Source organism: Primulina eburnea, chromosome 12 (genome assembly GCF_022965805.1).
Source record: "Primulina eburnea isolate SZY01 chromosome 12, ASM2296580v1, whole genome shotgun sequence".
Lineage (NCBI taxonomy): Eukaryota > Viridiplantae > Streptophyta > Magnoliopsida > Lamiales > Gesneriaceae > Primulina > Primulina eburnea.
In genome coordinates, this window is record NC_133112.1 from 3938247 (window position 1) to 3958110 (window position 19864).

General features: G+C 35.2%; 4 protein-coding genes across 5 annotated transcripts; 2 read left to right on the top strand and 2 right to left on the bottom strand.

Annotated features, from left to right (window-relative positions):
• Positions 1-1491: 1491 nt before the first annotated feature.
• LOC140807052 (ethylene-response factor C3-like) lies at positions 1492-2226 on the top strand. The gene has a single exon (XM_073163708.1). It carries the CDS (start codon positions 1531-1533, stop codon positions 2209-2211), a length of 681 nt encoding a protein of 226 aa, XP_073019809.1. The 5' UTR covers positions 1492-1530; the 3' UTR covers positions 2212-2226.
• Positions 2227-3212: 986 nt separating this feature from the next.
• LOC140807050 (protein CHLOROPLAST J-LIKE DOMAIN 1, chloroplastic-like) lies at positions 3213-7180 on the top strand. Its single transcript, XM_073163707.1, has 10 exons — positions 3213-3413; positions 3508-3607; positions 3805-3909; positions 4028-4105; positions 4843-4898; positions 5285-5342; positions 5492-5617; positions 5751-5846; positions 6428-6499; positions 6806-7180. Exons 1-10 carry the CDS (start codon positions 3304-3306, stop codon positions 6866-6868), a joined length of 864 nt encoding a protein of 287 aa, XP_073019808.1. The 5' UTR covers positions 3213-3303; the 3' UTR covers positions 6869-7180.
• A 282-nt stretch (positions 7181-7462) lies between these two features.
• Positions 7463-9739, bottom strand: LOC140807049 (pentatricopeptide repeat-containing protein At1g26900, mitochondrial). Its single transcript, XM_073163706.1, has one exon. The coding sequence runs from the start codon at positions 9554-9556 to the stop codon at positions 7781-7783; it is 1776 nt and encodes a 591-aa protein (XP_073019807.1). The 5' UTR covers positions 9557-9739; the 3' UTR covers positions 7463-7780.
• Positions 9740-10574: 835 nt separating this feature from the next.
• Positions 10575-15917, bottom strand: LOC140807510 (diphthine--ammonia ligase). 2 transcript variants are annotated; one of them, XM_073164377.1, is made up of 12 exons: positions 15765-15917; positions 15620-15691; positions 15345-15424; positions 14493-14718; positions 14330-14362; positions 13962-14044; positions 13821-13893; positions 13313-13658; positions 12892-13223; positions 11929-12269; positions 11448-11796; positions 10575-11162 (listed from the first exon to the last, which is right to left on the bottom strand). In XM_073164377.1, the coding sequence occupies exons 1-12, from the start codon at positions 15852-15854 to the stop codon at positions 10947-10949; spliced, it is 2241 nt and encodes a 746-aa protein (XP_073020478.1). In that variant the 5' UTR covers positions 15855-15917; the 3' UTR covers positions 10575-10946. The 2 variants fall into 2 exon arrangements, with proteins under 2 accessions (XP_073020478.1, XP_073020479.1); XM_073164378.1 differs by having other exon boundaries at positions 14493-14758.
• Positions 15918-19864: the final 3947 nt, after the last annotated feature.

Sequence of the window (19864 nt, forward strand, 5' to 3'; positions counted from 1 at the left end):
TATTTTCAATTGGTGCTTTTGAAATCAATCATTATCACTTTGAAAATCACCAATTTCACCCTTCTTGCCAAGTGGACCAAAATAGCCAAATCGTTGGTGACGTCACCATATGCCGCCGTGGTCAAAATGTGCTTTGACCCACGTGCAAGTGAAAAGTGATAATCATACCATATTTAGTTTTTAATATATATATATATATAGAGTTTTTTATCTTAAAAAAAATTATAGTTTTATATTGTACATTAATTGCGTTTACATTTGAAGTGACTAATAAACAACGTATATCTATTTTATTTTATTAAATTTAAGATATTTAAAGTAACTAATTTTGGTATCATGGTCTGTTTTAATAAATATATATATGAATCAAATGTTAAAATTTTAATGCAAGTTATATGTAGTTCAGCAGATATAGTTGTTGTAGTTCTTTGTTATTTCTTATAATTATATTTTGATCATCATTTAAATATAAATCAAATGAATTATAAAAAATATTATGCAAGCACGCAAGGAAATAATAAGCACTTTTGTCTTAGTACCACTCCATCCCGCTCCTATATATATAATTGTCCGTGCAAATAATAAACTAGAATTCTCACGTAACCAAATTAGACCAAGTGAACCCCTTACTCCAAATCTGTAGCTAGCTAGGGACACGGATCACCTACTGTGCACAGCATCATGCTGTGCACACATTGAATTTTTTTTATTTTTTTTATTTTTGTTTTTTGTTTTTTCATTTTTTTCACCTTCTTTTTATCTTTTGTTTCCTTCAATTTTCCTCCATAATTTTACAATTAAAAATTACTATATTAAATTTTTACATGTGAAAACAGTATTATTTTTTTCGAATTTGATGAGTATTTTTAATTTTTTTTTCCAATGAACAAAATTTTTAACAATATAAAACTATTAACATGTTAATGCTTAAATTAAAATTTAGAACATTTCCATCATGCAAAATTAAAAACTAATAAACCGTATTATTTTTTTCGAATTTGATGAGTATTATTAATTTTTTTTCAAATGAACAAAATTTTTAACAATATAAAACTATTAACATGTTAATTCTTAAATTAAAATTTAGAACATTTCCATCATGCAATATTAAAAACTAATAAACCATATTATTTTTTCGAATTTGATGAGTATTATTAATTTTTTTTTCCAATGAACAAAATTTTTAACAATATAAAAATATTAACATGTTAATGCTTAAATTAAAATTTAGAACATTTCCATTATGCAATATCAAAATTGTCCGATAATGTTTGTGAAAGATGGAAAAAATTGGAGGAAAATGGAAGAAAAACAAAAGAGGAAAAGAGAAGAATTTGTGAAAGATGGAAAAAATTGGAAGAAAAACAAAAGAGGAAAAGAGGGGTGGGGGGGGGGGGGGAGGGGAGAGTGAAAAAAAAAAAAAAAATAAAAAAAAAATCAATGTGTGCACAGCATCATGCTGTGCACAATAGGTGATCCGTATCCAGCTAGCTAGCTATATAGCTACACAGAAACTTATCATATTCATTCATGGATTCTTCCTACCTACATTACCCATTCTCTAATTTCTTGGCCGATTCGTCTTCATCGTTCGATGTGTCTCATTCTCTCGAATCCAAGTTCCTTCCTTTCAATGAGAACGACTCCGAAGAGATGCTTCTGTATGGAGTTTTATCCGATGGTCATGATCACATCAATCCGTATCACTCGTGTGCTGGACATTTCATCGATGAGCAGGAGCAGGAGTCCGTCAAAGAACCAATGTATCGAGGTGTTCGGATGAGGCCATGGGGAAAGTATGCGGCGGAGATAAGGGACTCCACTAGGAACAGCGTGAGGGTATGGATAGGGACCTTCGACACCGCGGAGGAGGCCGCGTTGGCCTACGACCAAGCGGCATTTGCCCTGCGTGGAATGGAGGCGGTGCTCAATTTCCCCGCGGAGGTGGTGTACGAGTCTCTCAGAGAAATGGGTTGCACTTTCGAGGCCGGGAGCTCGCCGGTGTTGGCATTGAAGAAGAGGTACTCCATTCAAAGAAAGACGTGTAGAGATAATACCAAGAAACAGAAACACCAGAGCAAAGTCAGGGTCAACGAGAATATGCTGGTTTTGGAGGATTTGGGGTCGGATTACTTGGAGGAATTGCTTAGTTTGTCTGAGAATTCAGGGTCCACACAATCTTGTCTGAATGAGAATGATTTTTATTTTTAAAAATATTTTAAATAAATCAAGAATATATATTTATTTGAATATTGTCTCACTGATAATATATTATTATATTTCTCGATTAAATAAATATATCTATATCTTTTCCTTTTAATATTCTGTGTTTTTCTTTTTTCTTTTGGTTATCGTTTGATGAATGATTGATTAGGAAAAGTCTTCGGAATGATTTATGTGCTTTCAAGGACAAATATGTAATTCACTTATTTAGTCAATATTTGAATTTCTGGCCCCATCCCCATCCCCATCCCAACTGAGAAATGGATACACTTATTTTCTCCACTGGGAAATGGATATGATTGTTCTTTAAAACATATAAGAGATGGATATAATTACGTTTTCCGAGGAGGAATTGGATAATAATATTGTTTGCACTAAATTTGTGTAGACGTAGGCATGCCAGATTAAGTGCAAGTATATCAAATTGAGTAAAAAATGTAAAAAAATCTAATTTTTAAATACAAAAATGAATGTGAACTCGTAATTTGATCGTTTGTTTAAACTATTATGCTCTAAGAACAAAAAATGCATATAATGAAAATGACGCTGGAATTTATGAAAAAACTCATAATATCTATATTTTTATACTATATTATTAATTGTGAGAACATGATAATAATTACATAGAGAAGACATCAATTTTTTTTTTTCCAATTTTACCTTTATATGATACTAATATTACACTTTTGTTTTTTGTTTTGTTTTTTTTAAAAATTTCAACACATTTTTATTTTTATTTTTTTTATTTCAACCATTCAAATATCTATTTAGTCCCTATATAATTTGTCATATTTCACTTTAGTCTAACGATAATGATAAAAAAGATTGTACACATGTGCAGAGTAAATAGTGATAATTTATGTTTTTACACCAACTATTTGGAATCCAAATTATCTTATTTTATTTGGTTTATTTTTAAAGTAAAAATATTCTAAATGATAAAATATATAAAATAAATTTAAAACCAAAATATTTTGAAAAATTCTGAATTCGGAACGAAATCCACCACAAAACCTTAACCGTAATCCCCAATATACTAATTCGACCACATTTCTCACGGACACAAAATTCCTCAAATTCATGGCTTTACCACTGATCCAATTCCCCTACACTTCACAATGGCTTCCCAGGAAATGCTCCCTCAAAGGTGGTTCACCTACTTTAGGTCAATTTTCCACTTCATTTCTCAGGTACAGCATTTATCGTGCCATGGAAATTCACATACACTTCTTTTGGATTTTCCACTCCGTTTGAAATGAGGGTATCGGTTTTATTCCCCTTTAGGATTCCCGTAATTTATCCAGTGAGCGGCAAAGGAGTGGTGTGTGCTGCTTTCTCAGCCGCCGGCAGTGCTGGTGCAAACAGTGATTTTAATCCATACGAGGTAATTTAGAATGCACATTTACCTGTTTTTTTTGCTACATTTGTGTTATTTAGGGTGTCCTAGTAACTCATTGGATCACTTGGATTCTCGGAAATTTAAGTTGTTAACTTCGAAAGTGCTTCTCTCTAGGTTGCTCCGGGGTACCAGTTGGTCCAAACACAGTATAATTGATTTGCTAATTTTTGTGTTTCATCCAGATTATAGGTGTGAATCCCCTCGAGGGATTTGATATGGTAAAGGCAGCTTATACAAAAAGGCTAAAGGATGCTAATAGGAGAGGTGATGACGACACCGCCGCCCGAGTAGGCTAATCATAAATCTAATTTACCATTATAAGTTTTTTCAAACGTATTCTGAAGATGCTTGTATGTTCTAACCTTTATTTGCCCATATATTTACTGGTAAATTGTCCTTTTTCAGTTAGAAAAGGCCTATGACGCAATAATGATGTCACAGCTGACGAAAAGGAAGAAGGGCGAGACAGTTGGTCCCTTTAAGGTATTTTTTTTCGTATTTTTATGCATGTGTAAATTTTTTAATATTAAGACCAGTGGCCTCATGAATCACCGGTCACGGATTTACGTCCAATCATAACTTAAGGAAGAATATTAATCATACAATGTCATACATAAACAAGTTCGTTCCAAGTACTATTTTATCTGTAAGGTTGCATTTGCATATATTAATTTGATTTGACTAGAGAGATTTGTGAGATGGATTACATAAGCATAATTGGATATACTGTATGAATTTAAAATAATTTTATTTCAAAAACTTAAAATTCAAATTTTTCTCAAGGGAATGTATTAGAGAATGCATTTTGTAAAGCTCTCCATCTAAAACATTGTCACTCCTCAATCCTACAAGAAGAAAACTTCAAACATAAGCAAAAGGCATTAGTAGGACAGTTTATCCAGTTGGAAATTGGGTTTGGTGGTTAGAAGGAGCAAACTTTGTGTTCTGGCAATTTAGAGCAATTTAAGTTTAGGGTGGGTTTAATAGAGAAATAGTTCATGTGTAGACACTTTCTCAGAAAAAAACTACTTAATTAGGAATTTAAGATGCCTGGTGCCAAATATCATTGGCTATCAGCAAGTAGATCTTGTGAGCGATGAGGATTCATTCTTATACACCATTGTAGTTTTCAACCATATGATTCTCTGTTAACATTTAATTCCTTTGATCTAATATTTGCCTTTTTATTTTTCTAAAATCTGTTTTTGAACAAAGCTCAGGTTTCAAAGGATATAAAGTATGCTGATAAGCAGCCAATTGTCCCATGGGGCCCAAGGTATACGTTTCTATCGAGCAATGCCAACATGTATTGTGGAAATTAATACTATTGCAAGTTAGTCAACTGATTGTCTTCTTTAACCTTCATGCCTCGTTCTTTTATTTAATAAATGCACAACTAGCTAGGAACTGTTACTCGATCATGCTTACTCTATATTATCTATCAATACTTGGTTTTTGCGGTTTTCTATACTCTTTCCACGGATCTGTGTGATATTTAGATCTCCTGCTGATTGGAAATAGTGTTAGCTTCCGATTTATAATTCATGGTTCTATTTGATCTTTTCTGTCCATTTCTCTTTTTCTCCTGCAGCCTAGAAACATTTTTTTATTGCCTTAATGTGACTCTCTCTCTCTCTCTCTATCCATTCGTCAATATTTCAGGTTTGCCAAATCTGAGGTCAAAGATATGCGAATTAACATGGCAATATCAGCTGTATTTGTAAGTAGGAATTTGGCAGTGGTTTAACTTTTGTGCTGGGTTCCGTTTTGTTTTCCATGCTGGAATTTAGGAGTTAGAGTGGGACAGATTAACTATTGTATGGCATTTACTGGGTCATTGACTGCTCCCATGTTCTCCTTATTTTTCAGACAGCTTGGATATTGATCAGGCGTAGCGCAGAGTATAAACCTTTGCAATTTATAGCCTTCGTGTTTGTTTATCGAATTTTTGAGAAGTTAAAAGCATTTGAACCCCCCACATCTTCCACTTTTACGGTAAAGTTGTGACAAAATTGTTGAATGCTTTTACACTCGTGGTGATTTGTCCCTAAAAAGGCTTATTTTCTCTTTTTAGGGAAAGATCATTCTAGAATTATTTTCAACTGGCCATTTTGATCTTTAAATGCAGGAAGAAGGTGAGGATGAAGGTAGAATGTTGCGAATGGGAAAAAGGCTACTCCGATCTCTGGCCCTGGTTTTTGGTACCTTGGCTTTTGCTTCTTTGGTAAGCTTAGCAATTAACTTTTTCACCTGAAAAGTTAAAATCAGAGATAGTATTGACACCATGTACATGTGAGATACCCGAGTACATCTTGAATCTATTTATGAGTTCATGTTTAGATGAAGCATACATATCTTATTTGTAATGAGGTCACATTTCTGATCTGTATTGATCTTTCCTCTGTTCTATTTGTTCAAAAGGCTTAATTAGTGAAAAATTAAGTTTCATAAATGTGGTACAAACATCTTGCTAGATAACCTTGCATTTGGCATGAGTGGACAACCTCCACATACTAGTGACAGATGCCCGTGTGCTGATCTGTGATAAAAAATATCGGTCAAGCCGAAAATCATTTATCTGAGCAGGATTTGAGTATTTGATTCATTTATCATTTTGTTTTTCCGTAAACCATTTCTCGAATGATCACCAGTTTTCTACATCATTGTGGTTCATTAATCCTTGCTTAAATCAGATATGTTCAATGATTTTCAAAATCCAGTTATTTAGGTTAAAGTTAGTTGTATTCTGTTTGGCTTATTTGGCTCAGTTTGTTCATTGACAGTTTCTCTAATGTTAAATTTCAGGGATACACTGGTATTCTGAATGTAGTTGAATATTCACTTGGCTATATACCAGTTTTCTTGTACAACAACCAGGTAATAAACCATTGTCGTCCACTGCATACTTTCTTTGGATTAGATATTTGAAAATGGTCAAATCAGATTCATTTAAAAGGATCTTCTATACACACCAACTGGATGTTTGTCATGCATCATAGATGTGGCTCATGGGGAAAATTTATTAAGTTCTGCGTATGTGACGTGAAATTTGATTGACCAAGTGCGAATGATCTGTTGTTCATTAGATGACCTAAACTTAGCACCTCACGCAAAATGGCATGCATCATATCAATTCAAAAATTGCCATCAAATTAACTGCGATTTAACTCTGTTTCGTCTCAGGAACTGCTTGTGACTGCGTCAACGGCGCTCATGCTCTACGTTCTAGCCTCATACTATCGGTGAAAATTTTCCAAAGTTGTTAACGATCCCACTGTTTCTCTTGGTGAACAGCTAGTTTGGCATGGAATTTCTGAGTAGAGTATGAGAGTAGAGTTTAAAACCCGGCCCTGCGTGCGTTCGGATAATTGGGAGTTGAACGAGGGTGGATTATAATAACAATACATACTAATATTTTCTCACGTGCGTTTTGTGTGTGTAATATGCTATTGCATAATGACTATTGTAGTAGATTTTGTTCATAGAAACGCCCATCTTTTGTTGTGACCCATAAAAACCTAAATTGCTGGTTTTACAAAAAAATGTCTTCTGTTTTTCTCCCACGTGTGTTCTAGCGGCTGATATTCGATTTATCGAGCTTTAACAAATATTCATTCATATGCAGTTTTACTGAAACTATTTATTGAGCTTTAACAAAATATTTATGCACACGCAATTTTATTTTTCAGAGTACGTCAATTGTCTTGATGTCTTGATAAAATTGATGATCGAATTATACTAATGATGAAGTCGATGCTACTAAAATTGAATTGGACAAGGCAAAACTAGATATGTCGAAAACGCTACCCGCCAAATTACACACACATAGAGGCCGTCAAGACTGCTAAATTAAACACAAAAATGGTCAAGTTCGTTGAGTCGGCCTGCAAAATTACACCTACACGTGTGTGTATAAAAAAACCTTGTCACTAATGTTAAGGTATTTCAACCTTTTTCACTGAAGAAAGCCAATTTTTAAGTTACATCTGTTAAACATGACATGATTCGCCATTGCATGGGTTCCAAAATATTATCTTGAATCACTTGGGCATCTCCTTGCTCTGCACACGCCCAAATGTACCACAACCGTGGTAGAAGCGTCTCTTACCAAAAAAAAATATAGTGTGCTTACTAAGAGGTTGCACTCAAAACTTCAGATTATTTACCCAACTCAATTGTACTGATTCCAGCTTCCTTCTTTCCATGTTGCTTAAAATCTACCTTTCTCAACTGATCTTCACTCTCCCACTTATCTCCATTCGGTGGTATCATCCCGGCCGCGGTGTAAGTACCGCTAACACTGAGCAAATCAGCAGGATGTTCGTCACAATTGTTGTCCAATTCTCGCTTCACACGGCCCACCAAATCAACTTTCCCATACACTCTACACGCTCCAAGCAACGCACGCCAAGCAGTGGCGTCCCTCTCTAATGTCAACTCCTTCATCAGATCGTAAGCTTCTTCCAGCAATCCAGCACGACCCAAAAGATCGATTAGACACCCATAATGTTCAGTCTTCGGGTTCAAGCCATACACCGTGACCATTCTTCTAAAATAGCTGATCCCCTCCATTACCAGTCCTCCATGACTACAACAATTCAGTACGGCCAAGAATGTTACCTCATTGGGCACAAATTGTTCCTCCATTCTTTGAAATAACAGATCTGCACGTTTTGCTTGGCCATGAACCCCCAAACCTGAAATCATGGCAGTCCAAGTTTTTACATCTTTATTCTCCATCTTGTCAAAAACGTCGGTTGCCTTCTCGAGCAATCCACTTTTAGCATACATGTCAATTAGAGCCGTGCCAAGAACCACATCTAATTTTAACTGTAGCTCTTCCACATAATCATGTATGTATTGACCAAGAGCTAGGGCCCCAGATGCAGAGCAAGCGGAAAGCAAACTTACCAGAGTAGATGAATTAGGCTTCAATCTGCTCTGCTCCATTGAACGAACCAATTCCACCGCCTCTTCTAAAAGGCCAATATTCACGTACCCATCGATTAAACAGTTCCATAAAACGACATCATTCTTGATATCGGTTTCATCGAAGATCTGTCTAGCCGAATCAATGAATCCATGTTTCCCGTACATAGAAATCAAAGAAGTGGCCACATTTAAATCCAACAAAAACCCAACTTTTACGCAAAACATATGTACACTCTTTGCTAAGGAAACATTTATGGTTTCACTAATAGCTGATAAAACGCCAAGAACTGTAGTCACACTAACACTAAAACCATCCCTATACAATTTCCTAAACAAATCAATAACCACATCAAATTTAGACGCACAAAGATAGCCACCCATTAAAATGTTCCATGATACCAAATCTTTTCTGTCGCCCAATTCAACAAACAGCCGATGGGCATCTTCGATCCCCCCACAAACACAATAAAAACGTAAAAGAGAGTTCTTAACGTTGAGAAACAAATCGAACCCAGATTTCAGAGCGATAGAATGAACCCCGATCCCAGTCCAACCAGCCACCAAACAAGCACAACATTTCAAAACGGAAACATAAGTGAACTGATCAAACAAGAAATCCTGACTCCAGCTATGAACCCTCATGCGATTGAATAAAACAATACCCGTTTTCGGTTCATCGCTGATCGAGTACCCTCTAAGCATTACATTAAACATATAAATGTTTGGGCTTTTTACATTCTTGAAAATAGAGTCCGCGTAGCTGATGTCTTGCAAAGAAGAGTGCGCAAGAAGCTTGCTCAATGGAAATGGAACGTGGTCGAGACCAGCTTTGATCATCAGACCATGAATTTGAGCAGTTTGAGAAGTTTTCTTGCATGATTGTAACAGAGAAATGAGCTTTTGATGGTGATGGTCTGAAGAAATTGTTGTATCATATCGATTATTCGTGGACCAAACCTTGAATTTTTCAGACAACCGCGTGTTGATATATCTTTTGCTCATGAGCCGGAAGAGTAACTATCAGCAGGGAGTTTGCTTCAAATTTGGCTTCCATGCAGTTAAAAGTCGGTGCACACGAAGCCAACACAAACATGGACAGATCCAGTAAAAAACGATTAAATCCAGAATGTTAATCGATAATTACTCGGGTTTTGTTCGTTTAATAATCCTGTCCGACGTAAATTCTGGTAGAGTTTCGATCCTTGTCTTAAATTAAAACAAGGGGGCACTTTAATTTTGATCTCTCATCTTACATCAGGAGACCAAATTTTTATTTATTTATTTTTTTAAAAAAGACACTAGGCTCTTTTTCCAAATCTCCCTTTAAATTTAAATAATATAATGTAATTTAAAAATGAAAAAATATGTCCTTGATCTTAGAGGATGAAGCCTGATTCATCTACTACCATTTTGGTTTGTGAAAAGTATGGTCTTCATGTTTATTATGAGGAATGAATGAGTTTGCATATAACCGAACGAAGGGGTGTGCAACTTCTTCACATTAATTGAAGCAATAATCCCTTCAACAGTTCATATGTATGCCTTATATATCACTTGACAGAAGTGATTATAAAAACATGTATGCATCGGTTGAGGTCTCTGAACTCATCTTTTTTGTTCAGAAACAAATACACTATCGATTGTGAGAGAGAAGGTTTTGACTGTCATGTTTCCTTGCCAAATATGTGGTGGTGTGGTCCCTGAAGGGTGGGCCGTCTCTTTGATATGTTTGTTTCAGAAGCAACCAAGAATTTAATGGAAAGAGCAACCACAGAGAGTGGGCACCCGTTAAATTACTAAGAATTAAAATTCTTCGAGATAACATCTTTTATATCATATCAACACATATTCACTCTCTTATCCAAATATAATAATCAATAAACACTTTGGGGGAGAGGTGGGGTCTCGCTTGGGTTCGAAACCGAGTTCGAACCCACGTAAAAGAAAAAATCTCCAAATCCAAGTTCGAACCCACGTAAAGAAAAAAAAAATCTCCAAATCCCACCCCAACTCAATGTCGTGATAAAGAAAAGGTCGTATCATTACCATCATAAATTATACATCCCTGCAATTGTACATCCGTCGGTGTCCCAACATTATAAGTACATGACACAGTGATAAGTTGGTACTGCATTGAAAATAAAATTATGCATCAAAGCACAATTGACGGCAAAAGAAGGAAATATGGGATTAAAATCCGTGTCCAAATAGTAATTAATGTTTTAAAAAAAGTAGTACATGAGATATAATCAAAACCATGAGAACAGGTGAAAAATCAAAAACCCGTGCATCAATGGCAAGATCAAATAATCAAGTCTGTGTGAACAATAACAAAACCTGGTGGCCTCCTCGGCAAGATGCTGCGATCAATCCAAATCATACATGATGTAAACTACAATTTCTTAGCATAAAGCTCACAGGTTAGTATGTCATTCATAGAAGTAGCAGATCTTCCAGCACCCAAGACAGGAACAAGGTGGAATATTGGCTCTTTATCTGTGTCTATTCTCAGACTCATCTGACTGAATTCATTGAATACACGAGTGAAAATCGTCGACAATTTTCCATGGGAGGTGCAAAGAGTTGTTGCAAAATAGATTCTCAGCGTCTAGAAAGAATGAAGTGTGAGTGAGAGAAGAGGAAAAAATGAGACATAACAGCATAAGAAACATGCGCACAAGGATGAGAAGTGAAAGCTTTCTTCAGTCATCCTCAATAATTTTATTATATTTGGTTTCAAGAGAACAGAAAAGTGATCGACCATTTTATTTTGCTGTACAAATTATATTATATATGCATTTTTCATTATTTATATATGAGAATCAGGATTTTCCGGAGAACAAGATAAATAATGCCTCAACTATAATTGGTCTCAAGAGAACAGAAAACTAACCACAATATCATCCCAAGCAAAATCGTTCTCCAAGAGGACTTTATCAACAAGATAAATGCAGAATTCCGCCATCCTTGCAATTTGATGTTCACGATCAGGTTCGCAATTTGGTTCATTATAAGGTCTTGCAGATATAGAGCAGATCTTAGCTACAACTTCCTCTGTGACAGATATGATGGCAGTGACTAATCTTCCAGGAACAATACACTCATGACAACACTCACTATGCCAGCTTTCATGCTGAAATCCCCAATAAACTTGCCTTGTATATGGATCTTGTTTGGCAACCACAGTTAGAATCTTAACATTCTCCCCTGTGTAAAGCATGGGCTTTACTTCCACCAAAGCTCTGAAGATTAAAGTGACGATAATTACTACTTACTAGTAATTATCTAGAACATCAATCATGCACTCCGCAAGTTGTATGACTAAATTAAAAAACATATCTGCAAGTAGGCAGGCGGGAACATAGGTTGGTCACCTTTTAGGCAGATCAGGAACAAGAACATATAAAACAATGGGGTCACCCACAAGTGGCATGGAACTGCTTTGGCTATCTGACCGTAACTTCATTTGTGTTAGAGAAACATTCTTCTGATTCTCAATGGCAATTCTGTCGGATGAATTCAAAGATTTTGAGCAGTAAATGATCAGGAAAAGAGCAGACAAAGCTACTGAACAGTTGAAACAATTTGCCACAGCTTCAGTATTTTCTAGAGCTTGTTTAAGCTCAGAAGCAGGACCTTCATCCCCAATCAACATTGTTGGCGGGTCAAGCCCCAACTGTCCCGCCATGTAGAGAACATCATGGTGCAAGGTAGCCTGGAACATGTATTCAATAAATGAGTATCTACTAAACAAGTTGCAAACAGAGTTAAGGGATAGGCATCTTTTAACTGCCGAAAACAAGTTTATGTGAAGATAAACAGATAATAATTTACTAAAGCAGATAAAATATCCTTGCCTCAAGGGCACTTCCTACGGTACTAGACCAACAAAAATACGTGTATAGGACCGAGCGGTTGCCAAAAACTATAGCTAGTGGTAATGGTGCAACTCAAATCTTTTAAACCATATAACAGCTCAAGCACTTTGGTTCAATCACGCTACTAAGCTGGGACAATTCTTGTACCGATAATATCTTTCCCACTAATTGTAGTTCTGGCAATAAATGAGAATCGAATATGTTACATTGGCTCTGATACCAATTGTAAGACTGAGTGCTTGTCGTTTTAACAAAAGCTATAGTTAGTAGTAATGGTGCAACTCAAATCTTTTAAACCAAACAGCAGCCCAAGCACTACGGTTCGATCGATCTACCACGCAGAAACAATTATTGCACCCAACAACATCGCTACATTTCACCATGTTTAGGAGTCACAAAAGCTTCATGGGTGCAAGGAAAAAGAAATTGTGACAACATTGCTCTTGAAAGGCATCTAACCTGGCTGTATGGACCAATACAACTAGGAGCCCAGCACGAAATACTCTGAACATGCAAAACATTCTTAGTATGATCATTCGACACCAAAACTTCAATACAAGCTTTTCCCAAACCAACTTGTGATAGAGGAAGTTCAATAGTAGAACGTGAGGGTACACCAAAACGACAATTGTCCTGTCTAATGAATTTCACATAAGCTTCATTTGCTCGTGCAAACTCATTCATATCGGCAATATAGAGATGAATATAAAGAACATTTTCCCAAGAACAAGTAAATTTGCTGAGAAGCAATTCAATTTTTGTTAGAACCGCCTCCATATCTTCTTGCAAATCTGTCAAATTAAGAACCAGAAAACGAGCACTTAGGATAGACGTGGAATTTACTATTGCCACTGAATCATTTCATCATATTTAATCAAACCTGATGAGGTTTCAGAGGCATCTTGCAGCCAGCAGGCAATGGAAAAGGTATCATTCTTCTTGGATTTTGATATGTAAAATTTTTGCTCTGTGACCAGTGCTAAGTCAGAAATCACGTCATTTTTTGGGCATGGGGGCTCACAAGTATTTTGACAGTCTCCCAGGACTTCACATACTGAATCAAATTCTCCGCCGGTGACCTTGTTGCTTGTAGCACTATCATCGGCAGGCACTGATCCCGTCTTCTTCTCCAAATGGTACTCTAAGGGATGGAGGACCCCAACAGGAGCTATTTGATCTGGCGAATGTAAGAAAACTTCAAATTTATCCAGCATGATTCGAGCATTCTGAAATGGACCTATACTTTAATACATTTGATGAGAAAAGGTAGCCCCTCCCCCACCCCCAAAAAAAAAACGAACTAAGCATAAGATCTTCCAAATTGTACCAACCAAACACCATCAGCAAAAAAATTGAGAAGGTTTTCGAAGGGAAAAGGGTAAGCTTACTTTGAAGAGAGGACAGTCCAGAGTTAGAGTTTCATATTCTCCACCTTCACCGCAAACATTTATCCCATATAATCTGCCAATAAACCATTGAGATTATTATAGCCAAGAAGTAAAAAAAATTAGTTCATCAGACAAGCATACTTTTTTAGCTCATGAAGATGGGACTCCAACTGTGATATTTCCTTCCCCAAGTGCTTTGATGGGTTCAAACCTATAGCTGCTACCTATAAAAAAAATGATGACGAATATAAACAAGTTTCAGACCAAAACAAAAAGATTTATCTTTGCTAGAGGCGGGTAAATATCTGCAAGTCAAACTATGGATAAATAAAAATTAGACTTTGAAATTAAATGTTGCAAAGGAAAATGCTGAATTATGATTCAGGCATCAAATTGTAAATATTGTACATCGAATAAAAGGCCGAAATAAATAATGAGAGAGGTGCACAAAAGAACCACTTCACAATCTCTAAAAAAAAAAAAAACCAAAAGTTAACTGAATCTTATACCTTTACTGTAATAGCAATAATTCCACTTCTTATCTGGAAACAGACAAAGACAAAATCAATTGGTGTTAATAATTTAGTAATTCTTACCATTTGGGATACAAACAAAAGAATAAAATATAATGATTCAAATTGTATAAACATCAATATCATGGATAAAATTTACCATTTGTTGAAGGAGAGATGACTGATCTTGCTTCCACAAATACGCCAAAGAAACAAGACCTAACCTAGAACATACGCTTTCCACACGTAGCCTTTGATAGTCAGATGCAATTGCACCAGAGGAGACTGCTGAAATGGAGGGAATCCGTCGTTTCACTTCTTTTAAAAGGATCAACATATCTTCAACTTCATCCCCAAGAGTTCTTTTGTAATTAAGGCCCTGATTTCTGACAAGCCCAAAATAACAAATTACAATGTGGAAATGCCCTGTCAAAGAATTGGAATTACCAGTAAATATTACACAAACTTCATTAGGTACATCTCTAGAAACCAATAAAATTCATATGCAGCAATAAGCTTCATGCCTGTCAGATAATCTAGTAATGATCGAGAAATTAGTGACAGATGGCAAGGTGAATTGCTAAGAAGCGTGCGACATGCAGCACTTACACCACACATGGACACAGAGACAAATACTGCTGACTATATCTGATTTCATAATTTTGACACGATTATAGAGATACTCGTGAATTCACTTGTCATAAATAAGTCTTTTCATATTTCTTCATGCCTCGTGGCTTTATTAAAAATCTTTACCTTTTATAATGTCTACAAATGACAAATGATCTCAAGTATATGATTACTTTGACTTGTATATTATTCTAACCAATTAGGTTCAGTTAGAACTAAGAATAAAAACATTCAAAATGAAATCGTAGCAATATATATTCAACAACGCCACAGACCCTCGCATCAGAGAACATGATTTCCCACTCAACATGCTAGGAGGAAGTGACAAAACTCGTAATAAAACACAGTGTTTTGCCAAAAGCTCCCCGCTTAAATGACTTGCCTGCTAGATCCTTGAATTCGTCTTCGAAATAAGGGAATCCCGGTACATTGTGCATAGCTAACCACTATCTGGTGACCAACCTGCAAAACATATTCATCAATAACAGAATCAAATCATCGATGATTTCACATTGCCAGTATGATAAAAGTTCCTTCAAATACACAATTCCTCTGCTTCTATGTGAACTAATTTTCATGGGTATCTCCAGAGATTGTAGCAGATTAACATATGCAAAAGTTTATAATAAATAGAGTTGACACAGGATTTAAACTTACTGTTTGATACATGTAACTATCAAGCTCGTCTTGGGCATCATCGACAGGCATCAAATTCGCCAGTGCTACTATCTGCAATTTATTTAAACAAATTAAAATGCACAATCCAAGTTAAATTACACGCGCAGCATGGGAGAAGATAGACCTGGTGACCGTATTCTTGGCATTTCATCATAGCGTAGCAGCTGTCCTTGCCGCCACTTACCAGCGCCACAACCTGCATTTTTCCTTGCATTCCGCCGGTTGACTTCGACAGAATAGGGTTTTGATCCGAAGAATAAAAAAAGCAGTAACCAAAATAAAAAATAAAACGAAAATTACGTTACCTATTCTTGCCGTTTATTATATTATATTTATATTTACGAAAAATACAAGTATTTAAAAAATATCACATTTATTCTTTTATATTTGTGAAAAACAATAAATAAATTTTTTAAAATTACAAACTCTGAGTCTCTGATCGAATTTGTATTTATTTTATATTTAAGGGCAACTTATGATTCAGTACATGAATCTTTTCAATTTTAGTTTTAGTACCTAGTTTTCCAAAATACCCTTCAACTTCATTTTTTAAATCATTGATTTTCTTTTTTAAATAATAGCCCATCATGCTTCCGTAAAATAAATTAAATCTTATACTTTTTGACCGGAGTACCACCGAGTTATATCCACCGTATTTTACGAACTGCTCCTCACAGTCCAACCACACGATCGCAACCGATGGTTACAGACGCAGATTCCTTCAGCAGCACTTGGCACAACTCTAATTCGTTTCCTACCTTAGAGTGTACAGTATAAAATAAAATTTTGAAAATAATGCATGAGAGGGGCTAGAGCAAAGATCTCTTTTATTCAAACACAAACATTTATTTATTACATAGTAACCTCCTGTAGAGGAAGAGAGACTTGTTTAGCTACTAATAGTAGCTGAACTTACAACACTCATAAACTTGAAAGAAATATTACAAATGAGTTGAAGAAAAATGAAGAGGTTGATCGATGCCTTCATCTTCCTTCTGCCCTTTATTTATAGAAGACTCCTTCGGATTTGAAATTCGGACTTCAAATCTTCATTAGCCTTTACAGCTTGTTTAGGGACCATATAGTGGTTGAATGGTCCCTTCTTGACCTGTCTTTTCTAAATTATTAATCTAGAAATTAACTCCTCATCCTCTTTTATTTTCCTTAAAAACCAGTGACGATGAGTTTCTAGGATATCTGCAGTAATTTCGTCTCCTTTTTCCTGTAAACAATTAACTAGCCATTTAAGGGCCTCCGTCTCTTTCCTCTTGTAACTGATTCTTCTTTTCAATACTTTCAGATATACTCGGTACATCTTTAAGTTTGATCTTGGTGTGTCTAACTGGTTCTATTATGTCCTTATTTATAGATAAAATTTTGGGACCAGTTATCTTGCTTTTCTTCATTGGATTCTCTTTTGGTTTATGGTATCCAATGTCATCTTGTCTTTTTCCATTTATTAGTGGTTAACGATTCACCTACCACCTATTATTAGTGGTCCTGTTTTGACATCCCACTCACATGATTATTCACATGGTGGTCCTTCTTTTCTTGGTTAGTGGGTGAGTCACATTTCCACTACTAACTTTGTCGAGGAATCTTTGGCTTTCTGTTTCCTCGAGGAAAATGTGAATGTGGTCCCTCTCCACTTGTGCTTGTGTCGGTAAAGTGCTTCCGATCAGATCTCGGCTTGAATCCTTTACCGAATTCAGGTTCCTTCTGGTTTTGGCATTCAAGGCAGATGTTTTCTGACCATCTTCCTATATGTGCCATGTTACAGAATTTTCGGCGAGTCTCTTTACTAGCCGGCAGCTTGCTGTTCCACAAAAGATTTCTCTTTTTCTCGAATAAATCTTCTGCAAAACTTGTTGTTTTTCCTGTCATGGTATTTAACAGGAATGATCCGTTCACTGAATGATTATAAAATTTGAACGGAAACTTGACTTTGTCCATCTCAGTGAGACAGACCCATAGACCCCAAGCTCTTCTGGTAAACATATCATCTTCAGAAATTGAAGCAACCAGGGGTGTTTCTTCTGTTGGAGGATCCTTGATAAATTTTTGGACATTTGTATCCGGCCTCCTTAGCTTGATGAAATGAAAGGCTTCGTGAGAACCTTTCCCAGCTGGTTCTGGTGCTGCACTAAAGAAGTAGCTCCAAAACATCTCCTCTGGACAAATAATCATTGTTTGCCCAAGTCTCGTGAACAGCTTCCTGGATCCACTTTGGTAGACCTGATATTTCCTGGATCCACATGTATTCAAAATTCTCCTTCTCATACAATTAGTTACTAGTAATAATAAATTTTGTGTTTGAAATAAATCAACCAAGCTCTGATACCATTTTCGGGAGCGCGGGGATCAATTAAATTTAAAATAGGAAATGAGGGTATTCTTGGCATTTAAAAATAAATTTTCTCTTACTAGATACTAAAACCCAATTTCTTTTATAAAGGGTACTGAATCCTAATTAACCCTATATTTAACACCTTTTACTTTTTATTTAGTGTATTTATTTTATATTTTACACCTTTAATTTTTTATTTATTTTACGTTATGACAGATTGAATATAAAAAAAATATTAACTTGAGAGACGTATATAATGTTAAAGTTATTAAATTTATTTATTACTTTTTATAAACTTCAGAAGATATATGTAATATAGTTATGTTTTTTTTAATATGACAAATATTAAATAATTATATGTGAAGAAATACCCAAAAGAGTGTTGCGGCATCAAATCCCGCATTTTTTTTTAAAAAAAAACATTGTTTGTTTTCTAAAATTCTAAATTACCAATTTTAATTATGTTTAAAATAATCGAAACCTAATTTTATAAATGGACAACTCTAGAGTTATCTTGTTTTATCTATCGATTTTTTCTTCATCTATTGTTTGTGTTCTTCGTTTTTTTGTGTCGCGAAATATTTTGTTTAAAAATCATGCATTCTTGTATTCGTGAATATAGATTTTCACGAATATTGTTGAGTTGTTGTTGTGTTCCTTGTTGCATGAGTGTTCGTTTCTTTTTATGCAAGTTTGTCAAAAAAATGGGAAAAAAAATTAAATCGATAAAAAAAAGATTGAACATACAAAAAAATAGGTTTTTCCGAAACGAAAAAGAAAGAAGGAATCAAATTAAAGAGTAGAGAATTCTATAAATTGTGTGCTATTAATTAGCATTAAAATTTTTGTTGTTGTCTCTATTGTAACTCATATCTAAGCGCTTAAAAAAAACTTTAAATCTCTTGTTTCATGTGGACCGAATAAGGCAATTTACAAGTATCGTGAAGTTTGAACTTGTGAATTTGACGCACACAAGATTCAGTTCTTAAAGTGACCTGACGAGATAACTCTCAAAATTGAGTAAAATACTTGAGTACGAGCGTTTCTTTCTTGGACTGACATGTGAGATATTTGTGGTAGGACACGAAAGATAGAGATGAACGATTTTTCGATTTTTTATTCGTCTATTGTTTGTGTTCTTCGTGTTCTCGCAAGTTTTTTGATTAAAAAATCATGCATTCTTGTGTTCGTAAATATAGATTTTATCGAATATTGTTGAGTAGTCGTCGTGTTTCTTGTTGTATAAGTTTTTGTTTCTTTTCATGTAAGTTTATCGAAAAATCGAAAAAAACAACTCAATAATTTTTTTATCAAACATACAAAAAAATAAGTATTTTCGAACAAAAGGGATCGAAAAAAATAGTAGAGAATTCTAAAAATTTTGTGTTATTATTTAGCATTGAAATTATTATTATTGTCTCTGTTGTGAGTCATATCTAAGTGCTTGAAAAAATCTTTAAATTTCTTGTTTTACGCAATCCGAGTAAGTCAATTTGCAAGTATCGTGAAGTTTAAACTTTTTAACTTTGATGTCCACAAGCTACAGATCCTAAAGTGTATCCTACGAGAGAACTCTCAAAATTGAGTAAAACACTTGAGTGGGGGCGTTTCTTCCTCGAAGTGACATGTGAGGTATTTGTGGTAGGACACGAAAAAGAGAGATGGATGATAAGAGATGAATGATTTTTCTTCGTAGAGACTTGTGATATTTGGGTGAGAAACATATATCTTGTTATCCTTTTACTTACATTTTTACTCACCTTTCTTCTAGATACAACATGTCTGGTGATCTTCAATTTCAATAGTGGGTTGGAGAGTTGGGAAAAACTTGGGAGAATGAGTTTAATCTTTTACGCGAGAAGTATAGGCTAGTTGAT